The following is a 23,969-nucleotide window of genomic DNA, read 5'->3' as shown; positions in this document are numbered from 1 at the left end:
TTCTTTGAATATAAATTGTCAAGTATTAGTTTTTAAACTGTCCAATTTCTGTGAGAGGTCTCTTATTTGAACACTTTTTAAGAATATAGATACCCATCAGTATCTTTTATTGATGGTTATCTATTAAGAACACTTGCAATACACATATCAAATGCAACTGACTTGAACCTGAGTTTTGAAATATTTCATATGTTCATTTTCCCACCTTAGTCTTTATCGCAAGGGTCTTAATAAATCTGAGAACTGAAAATTCAACTCTAATGAAAAAAGTATTGTAATTATATCAGCAATAGTCACTGTGTCTTCTGAGAGTTACAAACATTTCGCACCCCTCAGTGATGCCTCTTTTTCTTTTGATCTTTCTTTCTTTTTTTCTTTTTTTTCATTTGGGAATATTGGGGAACAGCATGTTTTTGCAGGACCCATCCTCTCCAAGTCAAGTCATTGTTTTCAATCTAGTTGTGGAAGGCGCAGCTTACTGGCCCCTGTGGGAATTGAACCAGCAACCTTGGTGTTATGAGCACAGCGTTCTAACAAACTGAGCCAACCGGCCGCCCAATTTTTTATCTCTCTTTGCCTCTCTTTTCACTCATTAAAATTCCTTTTCCTCATTTGTCTCCTTCAGTCCCTTTGTTTTGTTTTCTGTATAGATATTTAAATTTCAAAAATTTTAAGTTATTCACATATAGAAAGGCTAATTAGAAGGCTTAGCTTGGTTCCATCTTTATAATAGGTACTAAGATTTTAAATTTTAGTTTTTGAAATAAATTTGTGGTTTAAGTTTTTTTATTATTTTAATTTTTACAGTGAATTCTATGAGTATCATGCACTAATGATGGAAGAAGAAGGAGCAGTAATTGTTGGGCTGCTGGTTGGCCTGAATGTGATAGATGCTAATCTCTGTGTCAAGGGAGAAGATTTAGACTCACAAGTAAGTGCAAGTGACTAGTACCAAATGCAGAGTGTTTTAAGTTTGTACTGTTCTTCTTTGATCTAGGTTATACTCTTAAGTTGTAAACAGTGCAGTTAACAGTAAAGAAAAATTACGAGTAAAATTCAGTTGCATGTTAAAGGTACTTCTGGTATTTCTCCCCTTTAAATAAAAATAACTTTATTTAATTCAGGTTGGAGTGATTGATTTTTCCATGTATTTAAAGAATGAAGAAGATGTTGGAAATAAAGAAAGGTATGATTTTCATAAGTTATTTCACATGGGTTTTTTTTCTTTAGCTCTTTACAAATCAGTATGAGGTCCACCTACTTATAATGTGGTTTTTATTTCATTTATTTATGTGTGGTTCCTGCTTTGTTTAGTTTTCGCTTCCATTTACCAGCATGATAAAGCAAAAAACTATTTAGAAAGGAGGCTTTCATACGAAAGCCTCCAACTTGGGTCATACCTGCAGTTCCTGAGACCCATTTTAATAGTTAGCGATGTTTTGTCATAAAGGGATGAAAACTTACTATTTACAAGCTTACATATGATGGTTTATTTCGAGATCTAATTGTGTTTAAATTTAAAATATACTTATTCCAACTACTAAAAAGAAAGGATTATGTAACATGATACAGGTGCTAATTATCATTAGAATAGCAATCACGTCACAATATATAAATGTATCAACATGCTGTATGCCTTAAATTTACACAATATTATATGTCAAATATAAACCAATAAAAATATAATGTTGTAGAAATCAATAAAAAACAAATCATACTGTTCCAAAAAAATTTAAATATACTAATGGTACTGTTAAGTCTAATATTAGCAAGTAAATTACTTAATAAAGGTTACAGTTATTTAATACACAGCTTACTGCTACATGACTATATTCTTGAATTTCATTTTAAAGGCAAGATATGTTGTTTTACCATTACGGTTTTATAACAATTTTAGATGATTTAGACATTATTTTTGGTACCTAATAAATACCTTTGCAACCTAGCACAAAACTACTTTCCCCTCTTCTAGGAATGTTCAAATTGCTGCCATATTAGACCAGAAGAATTATGTTGAAGAATTAAATAGACAACTGAAGTAAGTGTTATGGATAGTTGGATACTTAATGCATTGATGACTGTTGTCTTAGGGTCTTCCTTTCAGGTCAGCTTAACTCTATTCCTTCTACGTATTTTTTAGAAGCGGTTGAGGGGATAGAGAGCATGGAGACTAAGAATACAGAGAATTATTGGATATTACTCATTTTTAATAGAAAACGAGAGTCAGATTTTTAAATGGAATCTCCAGAGAATTTAAAAATAGAATTTTAAACTTATCCCTGTACCTTTGAGAAAAAAGACTAGATAGGGTGGAAGTTTATATCGAATGGTTCAAAAAATTCATTTTTCTTACTTTAAAGTAAGCTGTCATTTTCCATGATGGAAGTGTTCTCCTTACAGTGTCACCTGGTCATGGGAGCTGTCAGTAAATACTCTATGTGGGAAGAATTTCTGAGATCTGTTTATAAAATAGTATAGTGCAGTTCTGTCTAATAGAAGTATAATGTGAGCCACATAGATAATTTAAAATTTCTAGTAAACCACATTAAAAAGGTAAAAAAGAAACAGATGAAATTAATTAAAAATACAATTAATTTAACCCAGTATATGTAAAATATTATTTCAACATGTAATCAATATAAAAATTATTAATGAGACATTTTATTTTCAGTTTTTTGGTACTATCTTTAAAATCCAATGTATATTTTATACTTATAGCACATTTCAGTTTGGACTAGTCACATTGTGAGCGCTTATTATTAGTCACATGTGGCTTATGGCTACCACACATACTGTATAACACAGGTATAGTGAGTAATGTTTACTACATAGTTAGAAATGGACTTTTCTTATTAAAATGAATAATTAGCATAAATAACTATCTTGGGGTAATGGGATTATGAATAATTTTTATTCTTTGTACTCATCTATATTTTCTGAATTTCACTCACTAAACATGCATTACAATCAAAGTACAATTAAACATTTTCCCATTTTAGAAAAAGAAACTAATAAGCCGTAACTGGCTTTCCTTCTGAAGTTAGAGAGATAGGAATGATCTTGTGCCAGTATCTTTTTTTTTAAATCATGGAGTTTTAATAGCAGATATCATAGGAAATATGTGTATTTTGTAATTTTATATTTCTGAGATTGTACTTCTAAGTGCAACCTTGTATGCCTATTTATTTACTTTTAAACTTTTATTCATTTTTTGGGAGCAGGTAAAATATTCCCATAGTTTGAACTTCAGAAGGAACATTAAATGAAAAATCTCCCTCTTCCCTGATCTCCAACCATCTGGTTTTACTCTTGGGGAGTAATTGATATACTAGGTTCTGATTTATGCCTCCACAGATACTTTATCGAAATAAGCAAGAATATGCATATATTTTCTTATGTTTCCCACCTTCCTCAGTTCTTTACACATAAGGTAGCATACTTTTCCCACTATTTTGTACTTTGCTGTTTTTACTCGACAGTTTATCTTAGAGTCTAGTCTATTCAAAAGAGCTTTCTCATTCCCTTTTATGTTATGTGTGTTAATCACTTACAGCAATACTAGTGCCTTAGTTTTCTACATTTTATGTATTAAAAAGTTTCATTGTTTTTTAAATTAAAAAATAATTCTTGTACATTTAGAATATTTTGAAAGTATAGAACAAAGATATAGAAAAAATACAACTTACCTATTATCCCTTAGTCAAAAAAAACACCCACTATTGAGGGTTTGTTTTCAAAAGTGCTTTTTTGATTATTATTCTTCTTATTATAGATAGTTTCCTTATCTATAAAATCAGACAATAATATTTGCCGTACCTTTATGTGAGATACAGTTAAAAAGTAGAAAAGCAGGGACCAGAACCTTGATCTTCCATCTCCTAGTCCTGTACTTGTTATATCTCATTATCAGGATACCCTGGTGCTATTTTTGAAAAATTCAAGTTGTTTACCTAAGAATGATTATATTTAAAAATGATTTAATATGAATGAAACAATATTTTTCTTATTTCACCAGTTAAACTGAAATGTCAGTAGTTGTTTCTGAGGCTGGTATAGAATTCGTTTAATCTAATATAGATTTTTTTGTAATGTATACTGTGTATTATATTTTATTAGAGAAAGTTTGAGTTAGTAAAATCAAGCAGGCCTTGAAAATCAAACTCAATAAAATTGTACAATAATGTCCAATCTTGAGCAGTTTAAACAAAAATGCAAAAAACAAGTGTGTTCATGTGGCGTTGCCTGACTTTTGACTATACCCTTGAGAGATGGGTTGTTTGCTTAGCTGCAGGCTGACTGGGTACCTGATGTTGGGTATCTCATCTTCACATTTCTCAAACATGGGTGACTTTGGAGGTCTTTAATTATTATGACAATGGAGAGGGGAAACAGAATGGGGCTTCTGTTTATAAGCTTCATTAAACCACTTAATTATTAAAGTGGACATTTAAGCTCATCCTTTAAAACGTAATTTTAAATTTAGTTTTGGTGTTATTTAGTAATCTTTGTGTGGAATTTCCATTCCCAAATATTGTAAGTTAAATGTTAGAAGGACCCTAAGAAGACAATAAAAAATCATGAGCAGCATCAAATGAAATTTTAATAGAAATATTAATTCTTTTGCTACAATCTAATGCTCTCCTAGCCAAATCAAGTTATTCAACTTAATGAAATTTCCCACACTCAAAAATTCAGACAGGGCAGTTGGTGCATGTCAGTCAAAGTAATGAGTCTAGGGTAACATACTTTTTCTTGCCTTTGTAGTGTGTGTAATTTTGAATGAGTTTTTTCTTTATTAATTTCAGCAGCACAGTCAGCAGTCTCCATTCAAGAGTTGACTCATTAGAAAAGTCAAATACTAAGCTGATTGAAGAGGTATTGTCACCCAGCCATGGATAATTGTCTTTCACGGACTTAGTATTTGTGATCCTTTTTCATTTTCATTATGAATGCATTAAGCATACTCATACATACACACACTTACAGACAGACATTTTCATCATTATGATGGAATACTTGTAATATAGTTGTAATTGAGAAGTTCAATAGAAACCACATATTATCAGGCAAATTCTCAGGTGAATCTGAATTGTTTCGAGATACTCAGCTTCTAGAAATGAGCCTAAAGATGAAACTCATAGAAACTCTTCTGTAAATACGCTCTGATTCTCATTTTCATATCTGGATGACCTGTATTTAGATAGTGGGATCACTTGTAGTTAGACCTGTTAAAATGATACTGTCCCTCTTTTTTCACTATTCAGATTGCTTTTCTTTACAAGTGTGATCATATCCACACTTTCTCCACCCTCCCATGTGTAAAACTCATCTGATGTGCTCTGGTTTCCAGTATTGTTAAAGTGGCTATCTGGTTATCCCAGAACCGGAAATTTATTTCAGCTCTATTTTTAATATTATTTGTAAAGTTGATTTTTAGATAAGTTTTTTTTTAATCTGTCAAACCACAGAATTATTGCTTTCTATTTTCAGAATTATTTAGGGTAGAGGAAGAAATTTGTTATTAGTGCTATGAACCCTATTTTTCATGTTAATTAAAATTCTTATTTCTTTAAAAATTCTTATTTCCTAATTTTTTAAAACCAGGGAACACATGATTGTTTGCATGACTGCAGTTGAGAATGCATCTTCAGGGGTGGCTGGTTAGTTCAGTTGGTTAGAACGTGGTGCGAATAGCACCAAGGTTGCCGGTTCCATCCCCACATGTGCCCTGAAAACAACAAAAAAGAACGCTTCTTCATTTTGACATTTTTGGATCATTTGGTAGTTCGATAGACTGGGACTATTAGAAAGAGCGAGGTGCTCACTGGTTTGTGTCTCTTCTTGGCCTTAGGCACACTGAAGTTCAAGTTGTGTCCTCAACAGTGTTCAGAAATTTGTTTGCAAGGCAATATTGGGCAGTGGTCCCAGCTTTCCTTTCCTAGGATCCTTCTTTCCAGTTCTAGGCCTCAGAGCCAAGTCACCTAGTCATTCATGTTTAATGCTGATGATTGGAGCTGTCTCAAATTGTGATGGTCACTCAGTGTGTCCAGGCTTCACAGGGTGTCCTATTTGGTTATGTCTGTATTACATTTTCAATGATAGCACAACCTTTTTTCCTATATTAACACAAGTCTTTATAGTCTTATTGTTTAATGCACAATTTTTTATATGCTTACTCAGGCACTTTGTATTCAGGACATTGTAAATCAGATAAGCATGTTTCAACTAACAAAAAGAAATAGAAATCAGTCTAGTTTCTTTAGTTGGTATCTTGGGGTAATAGGAACACATTTTTCTTATGAAAGTTTCAGTAGATGTGAGAGATTTTACTAGTTTTAGGATTTTATTTTCTATTATTTATTGCCATGAATGTTTAAAATCTTTTTTCTTGCCCGTTTCATAATTTTTAGTTAGCAATAGCAAAGAATAATATCATTAAACTCCAAGAAGAAAATCATCAATTACGAAATGAAAATAAATTGATTTTAATGAAAACACAGCAGCACCTAGAGGTAAGTATACACTGATTTGCAAACAGACGGGCTTGTATCAGAAATTGTTACTTTTTGGGACTCTTGCGTGTAGACTGGGTAGTTCTGTGCTGTATTAATAGTAGATATTACAGAATAATAAGTTTTATGTTTTCTTCCTAGGTTACTAAAGTGGATGTGGATGCTGAGCTTCAAACATACAAGCATTCTCGGCAGGGGCTGGATGAAATGTACAATGAAGCCAGAAGGCAACTTCGAGATGAATCTCAGTTACGACAGGTAGGCTGCATTAAAATTACATTGCGATCATCATCATCATCATCATCATCATCATCTGCCCTTAAGCAAGTACTACTTAAAATCTCTTTCAGCCTTATCTTCCTTGGTGTGGGGTAGCAATCTCCCTTAATCCCCTCAAATTCTTTAAGCTCCCATTTGGATCAGTGCTTTTTTTTTTTTTAACTTTTATTTATTTTAAGTGTTTTTCCAGGACCCATCAGCTCCAAGTCTAGTAGTTCTTTCAATCTAGTTGTGGAGGGCGCAGCTCACAGTGGCCCATGTGGGGATCAAACTGGCAACCTTGTTGTTAAGAGCACTGAGCTCTAACCAGCTGAGCTAACTGGCTGCCTCTGGATCAGTGTTTTTTTAAACAGTGTTTTTAAACTGTTAAAATCTGTGTGTGTGAAATGAATGGATTGTGACCAGCATTACAAAAAATGAAGTAGAATAGAGTGATGTATTCTAATATTAGTAGAATCATATTTAATATTAACTTTTTTTTACCCTTTTAATTTGTGAAATACAATACCTATAGAAAAATACAAATGTATAGCTTAATGGATTATAATGTAAATACCCGTGTAGCTACTACCCAGGTCAAGAAGAGTTTTGCCAGCCTTTTCATCCCTTTGGCTATTTGTCTTTAATATTAGGAAACTTCTTTTCCTTTTGATGTAAAATTCTTTACAAGAAGAAATTAAAACTGTGAAGTAGGATTTTTGAGTTATCTTTGGCTTTCACTTACACAGATTGCTTCATTTTTTTTTGTTTAAGGAAAATTATACTGAGTTTATGAGGCATAAAAATACTTCAATCTTGAACCAATAGGACAGTGATAATTAACGGAATCTAGAAAATGCTGTCATTTTAGCAAAATATGCATTTGAACATACTTAAAATGTTGTTATATGGTGTGGTTGATTCCCATTGGTGGGGCTTATAACTCAAAAGGAATAGTCCATATATTGAATAGAAACTTTCTTGAGCGCATTAATTGTTGAGTATCTGATTTTGACATCCTGAAGTGACATGTGAATTGAGGATATGTTGAAATTGCAGGATGTGGAGAACGAGCTAGCAGTACAAGTTAGTATGAAACATGAGATTGAACTTGCCATGAAGTTGTTGGAGAAAGACATCCATGAGAAGCAAGATACTCTGATAGGCCTTCGACAACAGCTAGAGGAAGTTAAAGCAATTAACATAGAGATGTATCAAAAGTTGCAGGTAAGGAACGTTCTTAAATTCTTGGAATTTCTTGTTATATAAATTGAAAATGAATATTTGTAAAAGATTTGGTTTTTAAGAGATGAGCCTATTAACAGTGCTATATTAGTAATAAAATGCAGTGTCTTTTTTGCTAAATGGAAGCTTTAGAAATGTAGCAATGAAAAAGGTATCAAACAACAAACAGAATCACCTATCTGAATTTATTTATTTAATTTATTTATTTTAATTAAAGGTTATTGGGGTGACAACTGTTAGTTAAGTTATATAGATTTCAGGTGTACAGTTCTGTAATACATCATCTGTATATCTCACATTATGTGTTCACCACCTAGAGTCAGTTCTTCCATCACCATATATTTGACCCCGTTTACCCTCTTCTAGAACCCCTGTGCCCCTCTGAATTTATTTCTTGATGCTGAAAGTTTAACAGTATGAAGATTAAATCTTTTGGTAAAACTCAATCTAAATATGCAAGACATTTTTGTGAACTTCTTTATATAGTATAGTCCTGAGAAAGATTTAATTTTAATTGAAATGCTTTACTATAATAATTACAAATTTTCTAATAAAGTGACATTTTTCTTAAGTAGACATGTTGCCAAAAGCCCTTTTTAATTTAATTTGAAAAATAGCATATTTTACAAGAGTTTATTTGGTTGTCTTCCAAAAACATGGAAAGGCTTTAAAGGCTGAGTGGTTTTTTCCCTTTATTTTACTGTAAATGAAAACTAGTAGTACTACTGCTTTATATCGGAGTAGTTTAACCTACAAATTAACGTGGCTCATTTCAAAGTAACAATCCCATAGCAAAATGGTATACAAAGCTTATAAATGTTCAAGTTTAAAAAATCAAAACCACTGTGTTTTTCTAAATAGGGTTCTGAAGATGGTTTGAAAGAAAAAAATGAAATAATTGCCCGACTAGAAGAAAAAACCAATAAAATTACTGTAGCCATGAGGCAGCTGGAACAAAGGTACAGCATTTCTGTCTTAGTTTCCTTTTTTTCCTTCCTTTCCCTTCCTTTTCTTTATTTAACTCTTAACATCTGCCACAAACCATTAGGAAAATTTAGAGTAGGACATAGTTTTTTAAGCCCAGCAGAATTTTGCCTTTTTTGTTTTGGTTGTTGCATGGAATCAAGTTGCTTTATATTAGGCTGATTCATTTGAACTTGCCATTTTGCACATTTTAGAAAAGGCCTAATATCAGCAATTTTATGTGGTTCAATCTGTTATGTTACATAAAACAAATACACAAACAAAAACCTCAAAAAAGTAATAAAATGAACAAAACCAACGGTTGAATTATCCCTGATTGATTTCCATGCATATTGATTGTCATATCCTTTGTCATTCACCATCTCTTTATCTGAAATTGAGCTTTCTGAGTTGGCAGTTTAGTTGTGTTTCTTCGAGCTAGGACCCTCAACCCAACCCAAGAAATAATTTTGTTTAAAATTGAATTGTTTTATATTGGCATTTTTCACGTTTATTGTTGGAAAATGTAATGTACTTCCATTGATCTGTCATGTTGGTGTCAACATATGTCTTATCATTGCTTTCTTTGAATCTACTTATGAAAAACATAACTATTAATGCTTTATTGACATGAGTATTCTTTTATTGACATCCTCTTTCTTCTTTTTTCTTTTTTGTTTCTTTATCCCCATTTTTACATTTTGGACATCTTTATTACCTTTTTCTGTCTTTGATTTCTGTCCATTTCATTATGAAGTGACAATGATTTGTTAACTCAAACTAGGACAATTGCAATGTCATTGGTGAAATGTGCCAGCAGTGACACTCAGGACCAGTACAAGCTGGTCAAAGATATATCTTTCTGAAAACCACTTGTATTTAATTAAGACTAAAAGAGAATCAACAATTTTATAATATATTAAACAGAAAAGAATTTATGCTATTAAGTATCCTACAAGGGTATTAGGAACCCTGTACACCTCTTGATCAGCTGCTGTGGTAATACGCTGCCCTAAAGCAGAGTGGGTGCACTTGGATTTCCAAAAACACATCCCTCAAACCTTGTGCACAAGGGCTGATTTGAGTATTGACCTTTGGAGGTCAGGATTTTCAAATGCAGTTTTATCTTTTTGGCCACTTTTTGATGGAAAACATAAAAGTTGTTTAAAAAGTTAACCTTTGGTTTGACAATGTGTTGGCACAGATTTTTTTCCCCCACCATAAGTCCACTCTTTGCCTAAGGGCTCTTTTACTGATTTTTTAAATATGTTTTAAAATAGTTCATTACCCAGATTGGCCATCATCTTGTGCTTAACACCTCAAGTTTCTGGTTCCCCTTAGCCCTCTTCTATGATAGCACAACTTCAAGGCCTACCTCACTTGGACTTTTATTTCAGTTTTTGTAGCATTAGAGAAAAGCTTGGGCCACCCATCCCCCTACCTTAATATTTTAAATTTGGATTTAGAGGTAACTTCAGTGTTACTCCCTTCTCCTTGGAAGTGGCATTTATACTTCTGAAATTGTGGGGGTTGCCCCATTGGTATGGTTTTAAGGAAGAAAAGAAGAGGCAATTTTTTTGGTTAGTTGAATAGAAATTTCTCTTATGATTCCCTATAAGAAATTGATGTCCCTTGAATACTTGGGAGATGTTTTCTTATAAAAATATTGAAGTTAAATCTCAGAAATCCTAGATGACCATAGGAGGCATGGAGTGGAGCTAAGCACAGGGAGAAGCAACAACTTACAAATAAAAACAGAAAAAATGAAAATCACATTTTTAGCTAATTTTTAAAATTCAGTGATGATGGACAAAAATGATCTCTAGAGAATGTTGCCAACTAGTAAGTAAATTCTTTTAAATCTTAAAACACACACATACACACATAACAGCTTTGGCATAATTAATACATGCATAATGATCCTACAGGGAAGACTTGGCTGTTATTTGAAGTAATTGCAGGTCTTTGCTCTTGGCCTTGTTAGCACACTTGATTCCTGGCATACATATTCTAACATAAAATAGAACAATGCGGCTTCTTCAGCTAGTGTAGACTTAAGTACTATGCTTTTCATGGTTTTGTAAAAAGACAGTAACATACCTATTACACTTTGGAAGTTGATTCATTACGCTCTACAAAAGTGGCAAAGGCTGTATTGCTTTGCATTGTTAATTATGAACAAGAAATAAAATGAATTTGAAGATAGTATTCTGGGCATATTATATGTTATACTGAAAAAAAAAATCACAAAACGACTTCTAGACATTGTGTGGCTCTTTCACGTTTGAGTTTGTGAGTTTTCCCCCAAACTTTGTTTTCATTTAGAAATGTTTCTATTTCCCCATTTTTCTTTTATTTGTCTTCTTCACCCTTTTACACCCTAGTTCTAGCCTCAGTTTTACCCAAAGTTGATTTGAATTACACCAGATTGCAGCAAGCAGAGAAGGCGCAAATGGAAGCTGAAGATGAGGACAGGAAATATCTACAAGGATGTCAGAGTAAATCCGACAGTCTGCAGAAACAAATCTCCCAAAAGGAGAAACAGCTGTGAGTATTTCACTCTTGGAAACAAATACTTGTATTAACATAATTCCTACCCACTCCCTTTTTTGTACATATAGTAAAATACCTATATTTTCATTTATTTAATGATGCCAGATAGATTGTGTAGATTGTGGAGTTCTAAAAGATAAAAACTTAGAAAACATACTTATGATAAAACTTATGTTTATCCCTTTATTGTTTGCAGAGCACTTTCAACTGTCTTATCTTCTTGCTCAAGGAGAGCTTTATTCTTTCTGCTGTTTGACATTAATCTGATGGCCATTATGTTTCTGGATACTAAGTATAATAGACCTTTGTAACTCGAAGGAACCTATATTATCAAAGAACATGATGCTTTCTGAGAACATTTTTATTAGTACTTCTATATGGTGGATCTGTATATAGTCAGCTGGGAAGAATGTCATTGAGTTGAAAGAAAAGCAAACTAGTATGATCCCATTTTTTAATAAAGTTGAAACTGTGCATATGTGTACACTTACATATACGTAGAAAAGAGTTTAAAACAGATCCTGGGGAATGATTATCTGGGGAGTGATGGCAGATTGACAGGGGTATTTTAGTTTTTACTTTATAAACATCAACATTTTCCCACCAGTAAATATGTATCACTTTTGTTACTAAAAGAAAACAACAATGGAAACTACAGTTACATATTATGTTTAATAGATCATTAAACAAGCCCACATGCCACGCATGATACCTCTATGCATGGTGCCTTTATTGGTTGATGTGCTGTTAAATTCTTCCCTATCCTTGCTGATTTTCTGTCTAGTAGTTCTGTCAATTATCAGTAGAGGATTTGTTGAAATATCCCAACTATAATTATGGATTTAGGTATTTCTACTTTCAATTCTATCAGTTTTTGCTTTGTGAATTCTGAAGTTCCATTTTTCAGTGTCTACACATTTTGGATTGCTAAATCTTCTTAGTGAATTGACCTTTTTATCATTATATTATTATATGTCTCTTTGTCTCTGGTAATTTTCTTCTGAAGTCTACTTTATCTGAGTTAATATAGCTACTTCTGCTTTGTTTTGATTAATGTTTTCATGTAGTAAACGAAAGATTAATGTTCACGTTTTTTTATTTACTTTCAGCTTAATCTTTATCATTATATTTGAAGTAAGTTTCTTATAATTCATGTTTTTTATTCCTTCTGCTAATGACGTAATTAGCCCATTTTCATTTAGTGTAATTATTAATATATTAGAGCTTAAGTCTGCTGTTTTATTGTTTTATTTCTTCTCTGTTTTTTTATTCCTCTGTTTTATTTTTCCTGCCTTCCCATGAGTTATTTGAACATTACTTAGAATTCCTTTTTGATTTATTTGTAGTGTTTTTAAGTGTATTTATTTGTATAGATTTTTTAGTGGTTACTCTAGACTTTATATTAATATATTTGCAACTTTTTGGCTACTGGCATCCACATTTTACTACTTTGAATGAAGTGTGGAAGCATGACCTCTACTTAGATCTTTTTACCTCCCCCCTTTATAGCATAATTTGCTTAAATATTTACATAATATTGAGAACCACATCAGACAATGTTATAGTTTGTGTTTCAACCATTAAACATAATTTAGAAAACTCTCTCTATTGTTCTTTTCATTCCTGATGTTCCAAGGTTCCTTTGTGTCTGAAGAACTTCCTTTAGCCATTCTTTGAAGGCAGGTCTATTGGCAACAAATTCTCTTAATTTTCTTTGATCTGAGAATGTCTTGATTTCACCTTCATTGCTGAAGGATATTTTCAGACTACGCTAGGAATTCTGAGTTGACAGTTCTTTTTGTTCAGCACTTGAAAAGTGTTGTGCCACTTTTGGCCTTCATAGTTTCTCACTGTCGTTTGAATTGTTCTTCTAATTATGCTCAAGATTTTTTCTTTGGATTCATCCTGTTTGGCTTTGGTCAGCTTCTCGAGTCTTCAAGTTTATCTTTGCCAAATTTGGAAAAATTTTGACTATTATTTTTTCAGGTACTTTGTCAGTTCCACTTGCTTTTTCCTCTCCTCTGGGACTCTGATAATATGTATGTTAGATCTTTTTTTTTTAATAATCCCACTGGTCCCTGACACGCTTTACTTTTGTTTTTCAGTCTTTCTCTCTGTTGTTCAGATTGGGTAATTTCTATTTTTCTGTTTTGAAGTTCATTCATTGTTACCTCTTCATCTTCATTCCTTTATTGAGCCCATCCAGTGAGATTATTGTATATTCTAAATTTTCTATATTTCTTCCCTCCCTTCATCCCTCCGTCCACTCTTCCATTTTTGCCAGAACTTCCTATTTTTTCATTTGTTTCAAGCATGTTCTTAATTGATCATGGGAGTATTTTTATAATGGCTGTCTTAAAATTCTTGTCAGATAGGTCCAGATGTTGGAACTATCTGACATGTTAGCATCTGTTGATTGTTCTTTCTCATCCAAATTGAGATTTTTTCTTGGGTCTTGGTGTGACAAGTATTTTCTGATTGCATTCTAGACATTTTGGGAATTACGAGACAGCATCTTATTTAAATCTTGTTTTGGCAGTCCTCCATGAAAACCACACCAGCAGGGAAATGTGCACACTGACCTTTATACTAAGTGGGGATAGAAGCCCAGGACCATCGTGGATGGGCTGGAGAAGGGTGCCTAACTGGGCAGGGATTGAAATCTATGTTTTCCACTCAATCTCCACTGATACTATGGAGAGACAGGGAGAGGTGCCTTGTTACGATCAAGTGGGAGTGGAAGTCCAGGCTTCCCCCTTGGTCTCTGCTGACACTATGCTGGAGGGGAGAAGGAGAGGTACTCTTATTACCACAGTGCAGGGATAGAAATCTAAGCTCCCCACCTGGCCCTGGCTGACACTGTGGGGAAGGTGAGAACTGCATTGTTACTGATGCATGGGGATAAAAGTACTGGCTGCTCACATGGCCTCCACAGGGGTGGATGAGGAGAGATACCTCATTATTGTTGGGCAGGGGTGGATGCTCAGATGCCCTTCCCTGATTTGGCCTCTGATACCACCACAGTGGGGTGGGGGAAGGGATACCTCATTATTGCCAGATGAGGATGGAAATTTAGGCTCCCTACTTGGACTTTGCTGTGTGGTCAGGGCCTGTGGTTTTTTCCTCTGGTGTTTTGCTGGAATAGGGCATTTATTGTCAGAAAGGTTCCTATCATATTAGGCTGCCTCTTCCCAGCTCTTTGGCAAGAGAAAGCAGGTCTTTCTGGTGGCTCTTTTTGGTCTGTGACCATTGGTGATTGTGGGTTGCAGGCAGCTTCGGTGCACAATCTTAGCTATAGAGGAGGCACAAAGAAGCCTCGGAGCTCATCACCGTGTTATTCTTTGAGTCCTGCGGTTTTTAGCTGGTCTGCCTTCTTTCTCCCTTTCAGAATCTTATGTTTGTTTATACATAATGTCCAGGGTTTTTAACTGTACTTAGTTGGATGGATAGGTAGAAATATATTTGCTCCATCTTGTCTAGAACCAGAATTCTAAGTTCCTTTTAAATCTACCACAAAAATAACATTTTGAGAAATTGGTATATAGAATAAGGCTTTAGGGCAGGAAATGTTACCTTGGTTGAAAACTTGCATCATGTGTACTTTGTGAAACTAAAACCCACTACTTCCCTCAAAACAAAAACACTCAGCAAGCAAACATTTTTTCTTAATTGTAAGACTTTCACAAAAGGACAGACAGCCAGCACTTTCAGGGCTGCCTAGGCAACAAAAATCATGAGGCGCATTTAAGTCAACAAGTTTATTAATAACATCAAGGGTTTTGTTGTTTAAGTCCTTGTGCTCTGCCAAATGAAAAACAAGAAAAGCCAGGCTGGGACACTCTTTGCCAGTCCCTGGAATACAGTCTTGAAACCCTGGTATTGTACTGTGGTACTGAATCAGTTTTCTAGAGTTTGCCAAACATGTAGGTAAGACAAATCTGATATTTATTCTGCAGTGATGCAGCTATTTGATCCCTGCCCAAAGGATGACCTAAATAGTGCTACAGGCGCCTGGCCCTTTCCTATAGGGCCAACCTACTCAATAAGATGGTATAGCTGCAGGGAGATGTTTGTCCCTGCTAAAAGCCTGAAAGTAATTTTGTGCCATCTTGGTAGAGTATGAACATGTTAACAATTGGGAGATCAGGAAGGATCCCTGATGGCTCAGAAAAATTGGAACCATTACTACAGAAATGGGCAGCTGGTGGGCTGGCCCAGGGGCTCAGGTGGTTGCAGCACCGTGCTCCTAACGCCCAAGTCGAGGGTTCAATTCCCACATGGGCCTATTAGCTGCGCCCTCTACAGCTAAGATTGTAAACAACGGCTCTCCCTAGGCTGCTATGAGCCAGCCAGACAGCCGTGGGCTACCGTGAGTGGCCGGTAGCCAGCGTGAGCGGCTAACAACGGCTTGAACCAGAGTGGGGGTGGGCGGAGGGAGGCAGAAGAATGGGGAGGAAAAAAAAGGGCAGCTAGGATTTCTTTTTTTAACATTTTGATGAATATCCTTATTTATTTTTGGTATTACGTTATTTTGATATTACATAGATATTTTTTATGTTTTTTAGAAAGAGGATCATGCTACATGCTCTTTTGTGTCTTATTTATTGTATTTACTATATAATGGACATTTTATCATATGCATTAATATAGTTCTACACCATCCTGTCACAGTTAGGCTAAATGAATCCTTTAGCCCGAAAAATTTTGCTTTATTGTTTGTTTGCATATTTTTGATTATTAGTGATAGCCCGAATGTCTTTATTTTGTGAATTGCCAGTTCATATCTATTTTTCCCCTCTGGGGTGTTCAGCTTTTCAATATTTATTTGTAAGAGCTCTTTGTGTATGTAGTCTGGGTCTTTCACATACAGTGAAAATGTTTTATAATTTTTAAACTTTGTTCATGGTGTGTTTTTTTTCATTTACAAATTTAAAATTTTTATATAGTTATATTTTCCCCTTTTTTCCTTCATAATTTCTGCTTTTGGTGGTCAACATGTGTTTTGACAATATATTTATAATTTAAAAACAAAAATTTCCTTTGCTTTTTCACTGATTTTCTGGTTCTGGATGATCAGGCCACTCAGCAAGGCACTCTATACAGTGGTTACTTCAGTGTCCCTCTGTATTCCTTTTAATTTTGTAGTGAAATAGTATCTGTCAACAATTTATAAATTTTGTTTTGAGGTATTTCTTTTCTTCAACCTGAATTATAAAATCTAAAATGTATTTCACTGGAAAATAATATAGCTGTTAATGGAAATGCTAACTTTATGAGGAAACAAAAATGTTAACAAAAATATTAAAATAATGTGATATTCTCAGTATTATGATATATTGCAATTAAAATGTAAAGTATTAGAAACTAGAGCATTATTAGTACATGCCTCAGCTGTTATACCTACTTATGAGCAATAATTATCAAAATGATTTTTTTGGTCATGCTCTCCATGTTTCCTTTCCCAAGACGTATCCAGTTTTAATAGTATAATGTGCCTTTCTGGGTATTTTCTATGCTTATACAGCATTTACATGTACAGAATTAATAAATTACATAAACTATTGTTTAGCAAGTAGTTTTTATGGTTGGCAAATAAACTGATACTTTGAGATTAGAAAACCCTGTGCTGCTGAACTTGTTTACCAAAAAAAATCTGTGAAAGAAAATATCTGAAGAAATGAATTATAAAGGCAAAAGTAGTCAACCAAATAGATACTCTTATTAAAGAATACAAACAACTGTCATGTGAGAAATAGCTCTGAGCTTCTGTTTATTGTTTGTTATTCAAGGGTACAACTGGAAACTGATTTGAAGATTGAGAAGGAATGGAGGCAGACTTTGCAGGAAGATCTTCAAAAGGAGAAAGATTCCTTATCTCATCTTAGAAATGAGACGCAACAGATCATTAGTCTTAAAAAAGTAAATGGTGGTAAAACTTTTGAAATTACATTTTGATGAAAGTTCTGTAAAAAGGAAAATCACAATGTATATTTATACCAAGGAAATATAATATATTGGTCATCTTTAAAAATACCAGTAAGGAGATTAAATGAATGGAAAATAGTTGATAGAGCAGCTATGAAAGAGCTTTGGACAGTTCTGTTTTTTATAAAACGCTGAAGGATTTCTATTCCTAATTAATGGTACGTGTACAATGTGAAGTTTCTTGTCTCTTTTAAATTGCATTTTCTGTTTTTTATGTTTTGAAGGAGTTCCTTAACCTCCAGGATGAAAATCAGCAGTTGAAAAAAATATATCATGAACAGGAGCAAGCTCTTCAAGAACTTGGCAACAAACTTAGCGAGTAATTTCTCTTTTTTCTTTCAACTAAGCAGTCATTGACTTTTATAAAGGAATGAGTGTGCCAAACCAAATAGGCAGAAAAGTTTACATACAGAAAAGAAAGATACGAACTATTAAAAACAAAACCAAACAAAAACTTTAAAGATTAACAAATAAGAGTAGGTTTGAGAGATTTTGTTAAAAGTTATGTTATATTATTGGATCTTAGCTCTAAACTTTTTCTGGAGATGAAAACCAAGACTTGTTTAATTTCTTCAAATCGAAGAATTCTGAATTTTATTTAATATATTTTTCTCAGAACAACAGAAGCCAAATTTTCACAATATCTGGAGATAGCTTTGTCAGAGTGTTTTGAGGAGGAGCCAACATTATGAGATGTGAAAGGTGTTTTATCTCATCACGAGTAGGGTATTAACTTCACACAGTGTGGTTAGTTCTATTGCAATGAAGAGTTATTGGGTTCCTATAAAGACAACAAGAAATGGTGTTCTTTCTCACATTTCCCTCCTGTTTCATGCGGTCTGTTTTGCTAAAGATGGGATTCCAGTAAGAAATCTTGAGTCCAATTTCCAAGCGCATAGGAAAGAGTAGTTCTCTAAAACCACAAATGGAACCATCTATATTTATTTGTGTTCTGTTTGTATTTGCATTTTGTTTCCTATTATACTGCTTGTTCATATCCTTTGCACATTTTTTGGTTGGATTGCTCATTCTTTTCTTATGGGATCTTTATAAATTAATTGTTGTACACAGTATCTTTTTTCCACCATTTTGTCATTTGTTGTTTTACTTCATTTATGATACTCTGTTTTTTCCTTGCTAATGTTTGAATTTTATGGTGCAGTTTTATTAGAGTTTTCCTTTACTGCTTCTGAGACCCATATTCCCTAAGACATGAGTAGGGCCAATTGTGAGTCAGAACATATTTTATTTTTTTTCAACTCTAGTTCTCTTCTGCAGTGACAAGAATTTAATCAGGGCTTAAGAAGGGACCAATGGGCCTATAAGTTTTCCCTGACTGTACCCGTGTATCTGCTGAAACACTTTTCTTCTTCTTCGTCCTCCTACTCCTATGATTGTATGTTGTAAGATTGAACCTAAGTAAACACAAATTCCTTCCTAATACACAGGATAATGAATATGTCTTTAAAAATTTTTGACGATGAGGGCCTGAAGTTGGGTCAATACTTTTTTTTTGGGGGGGGGGAATTTGGAGGCGGGTTGATACTTTTTAACCTTTGCTCCTAATTTATCGTTATTGGCTTCAGGCTTTATATAGACCATTTGGGTATTATTTAAAGTGGGGAGTGAGAAGGGGAATGTCATACAAAATAATACAAAATGTTTAATTTTGTAAAAAAAGGAAAAATTAATATTTCCGAAAGAATAGTTTTTAAGCTTACTATTTAAGATCTGCATTTTCAAGATATGACTAAATTTTAAAATGAGTATTCATTAATGTCACTCACAATATCCCTCTACTGTTTACCAGCTGTGTGACTTAGGGTCATTTATTTAATCTCTTTAAGCCCATTGCTCTATTTGTAGATTGGAGAATTATAAAATCCCCAGAATTCTTTTTCTTATTAACAGAGAAGTGTGTGAAAGCACCTAGCACAGTACCTTTCCTCAAAGCAACTGAAATATCAGTTTTCTTGTCTGTAACATGAGCAGATTGGATCTGGAAATTACTCTCTGAAAAATACTTTTAATAATGAAATATTTAGTCTTGGTTTCTTAGTGAAGGATTCTTATAAAGAGAGAATTTTTGATAGATTTTGAATGTCTTTAAATGTTATTCTTCTAAATAAATTATGGTTGAGGTAGACTAATTTAGGATTAAAAAATGAAAATAACCTAGAACTATTATATTTGAAGAAAACATGGAAGATATGAAATATTAGGATGGAATATTCAAGGAAGAGAATCTGGAGTAATTAATATATCTATGTTATGACTGACAGTTTAAAATGCACAAAGGATGATAACCAGCTCTTCCCATGTCCTCATCAAGGCTTAAATTTCAACAAGAAGAATTTTTAGTTTAGAAGTATTAACCAGGACTCTTCCAAATGTAGTATTTTGTAAATGCTATTCTTTCCATATAAAGAAACTTTTATAGTTTTTTTTTCCCCCCTCAAAAGCAGGGGTTTTAGGATTATCAGAGGCTTGTTATATTTTATGGATGTTTTCCTAGAGGGCCATAATTGGTTGTATCACATTTATATCCTCATATTTTATTTTGACCCTACTCTACATTGATTTCATGTCATGGTCAAATATTTTCACACACTTAAACACATGTTCCTAAATAAAAGCTAATTAAAAGGAGTAATGTGGACATGTGTTTCCTCCCTGTCTAGGACAAGGAGAAGGTGCTCTTGTACATTGTGTTTGTTGGAACTATAACTGATAACCCTTTCTTTCTTTCTTTTTTTTTTTTTTTAAAGATTTTATTGGGGAAGGGGAACAGGACTTTATTGGGGAACAGTGTGTACTTCCAGGCCTTTTTTCCAAGTCAAGTTGTTGTCCTTTCAGTCGTAGTTGTGGAGGGCGCAGCTCAGCTCCAGGTCCAGTTGCCATTGCTAGTTGCAGGGGGTGCAGCCCACCATCCCTTGCAGGAGTTGAACCGGCAACCTTGTGGTTGAGAGTCCACTGGCCCATGTGGGAATCGAACCGGCAGCCTTCGGAGTTAGGAGCATGGAGCTCTAACCGCCTGAGCCCCACCGGACTGACTCCCCCCTTTCTTTAGGATACTTTACCAATTCGTATTAGAGGGGGCAAGTGTTTTAGAGTCCATATTTGTGAATAAAGATATTTTAACCAGAAATATATTAACACCAGTAAATTTTCATAGAGTATTTCTGTAGTGAACGCTATTAAACTACTTTCATTCCATATTCTGTTTTTACATACAGCACTGTTATTGTTTTGGCCATTATTCCCATCAGCATCAATTTTCCTTTGGCACATTTTGTACATGTGAATTCAGCCAAGAAAATTTGATTATTCTATGTAATTTTACATTGATTATTCTCAATATAAGAGTCAGTATGAGCCAGATAAAAGACTAACACTTTCATTTTATATCTTGGAACAAAGAGCATTTGTAGGGTGAGGCAAGTTCCTAATGTTCTGCTTCATTAGCAGAGACTTTAGTGTTTCATGGATCTTTTGATCAGTAATTGCATTTCTAAATTGTTGCTCTAAGAAAAATAATACAAATGTTTTGGTCATTCCAATTTTAATGAATAATTTTTGTGGCAAGTAATTTGAAACAAGTTGAAAGTTCAGCAGTAGATAATTATATACCACTTTATATTCTTTTTCATGGTATACTTGTAACCATTTACTATAATTGGCAGATAGTAAGAAGCTCAGCCTTTTCAGGGTATATTGTTAAGTATAAAGAACTGCTTATGGAGAACTGTCAATAATGATTCCATTTAAAATACACACTCATTGACATGTAGAGATTATCATCCCTGGGTAGTGGGATCACAGGTAAATAATGCTATTTATAATCTGTATGTTCATTAACATGTGTTTTTAAAAGTAAAAAAGTATTACAGCTATAGCTTCCTGAATTTTTCCCTTTGCATCTCCTAGACAAATAGTGTACATAATGGTTAGTATGTAGGCTTTGGGGTCACACAGACCAGGGCTTGAGTCCTGTCTTCCCCAATTACACCTCTGTGACCTGTTACAAGTGATTAAACCTCATCAGGCCTCCCTTTATTTAAGATAGGTTTTTTTTGCAGATTAAATGAGATTATGCATGCAAAGATCATAGCATAATTTCTGGCAGACCATAAGCCAACAATAAATGGTAACTATTATTAATATTGTCATAACCACATGAAAATGCCAATATTCTTTCCTTAAAAATGCAATTTTTTAAATGTAAAAATTACATTTTTTGCTTTCATTTAGAAAATATAGGAAAATATAAAATATAATCTCACTAGCCAAAGAAGATTATTAGAATCATGTGGTATATATACCGTTTTATATCCTGTGAAAAAGCAGTACCTTCCTAATGAATGTTCTGTACCTTTCTACTACATGTTCTATATTTAAATATGTGTACTGAAATTTGGATCTATTTGTAATTTTTTTAGATCAAAACTTAAAATAGAAGATATAAAAGAAGCCAACAAAGCATTGCAGGTGAGTAGAAAGTTTTCCTTAAGATATATGTGAAAGTCTTCAATAGAAGGTAAAGCCCTGTATGAATCTAAGGTATTATTATTGAATTCCAGGATTTATAGAGGTAAAAAAACACTGAATGGGGAGCCTCAGTGATGGGGATCCAGCACTTTTCTGTACCTTTAGAATCACATTATTAATCTTCAAATTGGAAATGACCTTGGAAATAATTTTGTCTACCTTCTATACAGTGTGGCGTGATACAGTGGAATTGCCTTTGAATTTGAGAATCCTTGAGTTCCTGTGCCAGTCTCTTACTAATTTTGACCTTGGGCAAGTCACATATCCTCATAGAGTCTGTTTCCTCTTCTGAAATGGACTTACGATTTTGCATAGCGTTGCTTTGAATATTGGGTAGGTTCATATATGTGAAAGTGGTTGGTACAGTATATGGTTCTGAATGTGTCTGGATGAAAGAATCCCTTCTATAACATAGGCAAAAATACAGTCTCTGTGTGAGTACTTCAGTGACAGATGGCTTCCTCCTGCACAAGCTACCCTTTTTGTTTTTTATCAAAGTGTTGAATGAAAATAATTTATAGTCTAATCGTGCTAGAAAGACTGAAATAATGGCACGTCTCTTGTTCTTCACCCCCTTATACCTTATCCACCCCAGTTCCTGCCTCCTCAAGGGAACTACTTTTAATTCTTTTAGTTGTTTCTTCAGGCGTTTATCCCTGTTTCTAAATGATAAGTAGTATATACTCTTTGTTCTTAATTTATTTAAGACCAATCTATTTTAGACCCATCTATTATTGCCTGGTTAATATGGTGGATGAAGAGTTTTGCTGATTTTCACCCTGGTCTTCTCTTCCCTGTCCTCCCAGTATAATTAAGTACAAGTTTTTATGGAATTCATTTACTGTATATTCTTCATTATGACTATTTCAATATTGTTCTTTGCTGGGCCAAGTAGTGTACTGTGATTATATTTTCTTTCTTGAACTACTTTTTATTTCCTCTGGGGTTAATTGCCTGTTTTTTTTGTTTTTGTGTGTTTTTTTTTGGTTGTTTAGTTGTATTTGAACATCAGTGTTTTCTTATACCTCTATAAAATGTTTCTTGATAAAAGTTTTTCACATGGTAAAATGAATGAGGTAATTGGGTAATTCTTTCTTTGTTCCTTGGAATCCTTGGATTTCTGTGTTCTCCTCTACTCCTGTCTGGTCTGGTCACCCATCCTGACATTTCCCTTTGCTGGCCATTCTTTGAATTCTCTTTACCCTTCTCATACGTTAGAGCTCCTGTTACCTGAAGCCCATAACTTCTTGCTTGGTTTACACTCTTGTTTTAATCAACGCATCCTTCCTGGAAAGTGGTGAAGATTTTAAGAATTTGCACATCTGCATATGCCTTTATTTTGCTCTCGATTTTAAGGAGATGGGTAGGGATGTTTGCTCAACTGTCATTAAACCCTGAAAATTTTTTTGTTAAATATATCATGTACAAGTGAGACATACAGTAAAACTTAAAAATACTGACATATTCTGCTTTAGCTTATAATGAATAGAACATATGTAGTCCCTGAGTGCATTCTTCTCCGGATAGTAACAATCCTCTATTTTGTGTTATGTTTTTTTTAAATATAGTTTTATCATTCATGTCTGCCATTAACAAAATATCTAGATTTCCACATTTTCACATGTATGAAAATAACATGTGACTTTTCTTTTTTGTCCTTGCTGTTGACCCGTTGTTGGCCTGTGACAGCTGTTTACACATTCTGCATTTTATCTGGCTGCTTGTACATCTTAAACTTCTCTCAGGCCCTTATCACCTGTAAAGTGGAAGTTAAATCTAAAGGTTTATGCAACCTTCAGGTGCAACCTTCTGTGGGGCTTTATTTCTACTACCGTATCTTTAATATTCAGCAAGTTCTTATTTGCTCAGTTTTACTTTTTAACATAGCACCCTGTTATTTTATCT

General features: G+C 33.8%; 1 protein-coding gene across 9 annotated transcripts in view; it reads left to right on the top strand.

The window, feature by feature from the left end:
• RUFY2 (RUN and FYVE domain containing 2) overlaps positions 1–23,969 on the top strand; it is a 62,951-nt gene that overhangs the window by 8,905 nt on the left and 30,077 nt on the right. For 5 of the 9 annotated variants that reach the window (XM_074339514.2, XM_019731740.3, XM_074339512.2 and 2 more), the window contains exons 5-16: positions 808–931; positions 1,125–1,186; positions 1,973–2,038; positions 4,806–4,875; positions 6,411–6,512; positions 6,654–6,770; positions 7,830–7,997; positions 8,877–8,974; positions 11,406–11,525; positions 17,321–17,450; positions 17,741–17,835; positions 21,956–22,004. In XM_074339514.2, the coding sequence (XP_074195615.2) occupies positions 808–931; positions 1,125–1,186; positions 1,973–2,038; positions 4,806–4,875; positions 6,411–6,512; positions 6,654–6,770; positions 7,830–7,997; positions 8,877–8,974; positions 11,406–11,525; positions 17,321–17,450; positions 17,741–17,835; positions 21,956–22,004 (1,201 nt within the window). Of the gene's footprint in view, positions 1–807; positions 932–1,124; positions 1,187–1,972; positions 2,039–4,805; positions 4,876–6,410; positions 6,513–6,653; positions 6,771–7,829; positions 7,998–8,876; positions 8,975–9,735; positions 11,187–11,405; positions 11,526–12,640; positions 12,696–17,320; positions 17,451–17,740; positions 17,836–21,955; positions 22,005–23,969 lie in introns of those variants that run through there. The other 4 variants (XM_074339513.2, XM_088792042.1, XM_019731744.3 and 1 more) reach the window with 4 other exon arrangements.

Source organism: Rhinolophus sinicus, chromosome 15, assembly GCF_057876585.1.
Source record: "Rhinolophus sinicus isolate RSI-liver-muscle chromosome 15, RSI-T2T, whole genome shotgun sequence".
NCBI lineage: Eukaryota > Metazoa > Chordata > Mammalia > Chiroptera > Rhinolophidae > Rhinolophus > Rhinolophus sinicus.
The sequence above is the reverse complement of the archived record's forward strand: the minus strand, read 5'-3'. Positions and strand labels throughout refer to the sequence as shown.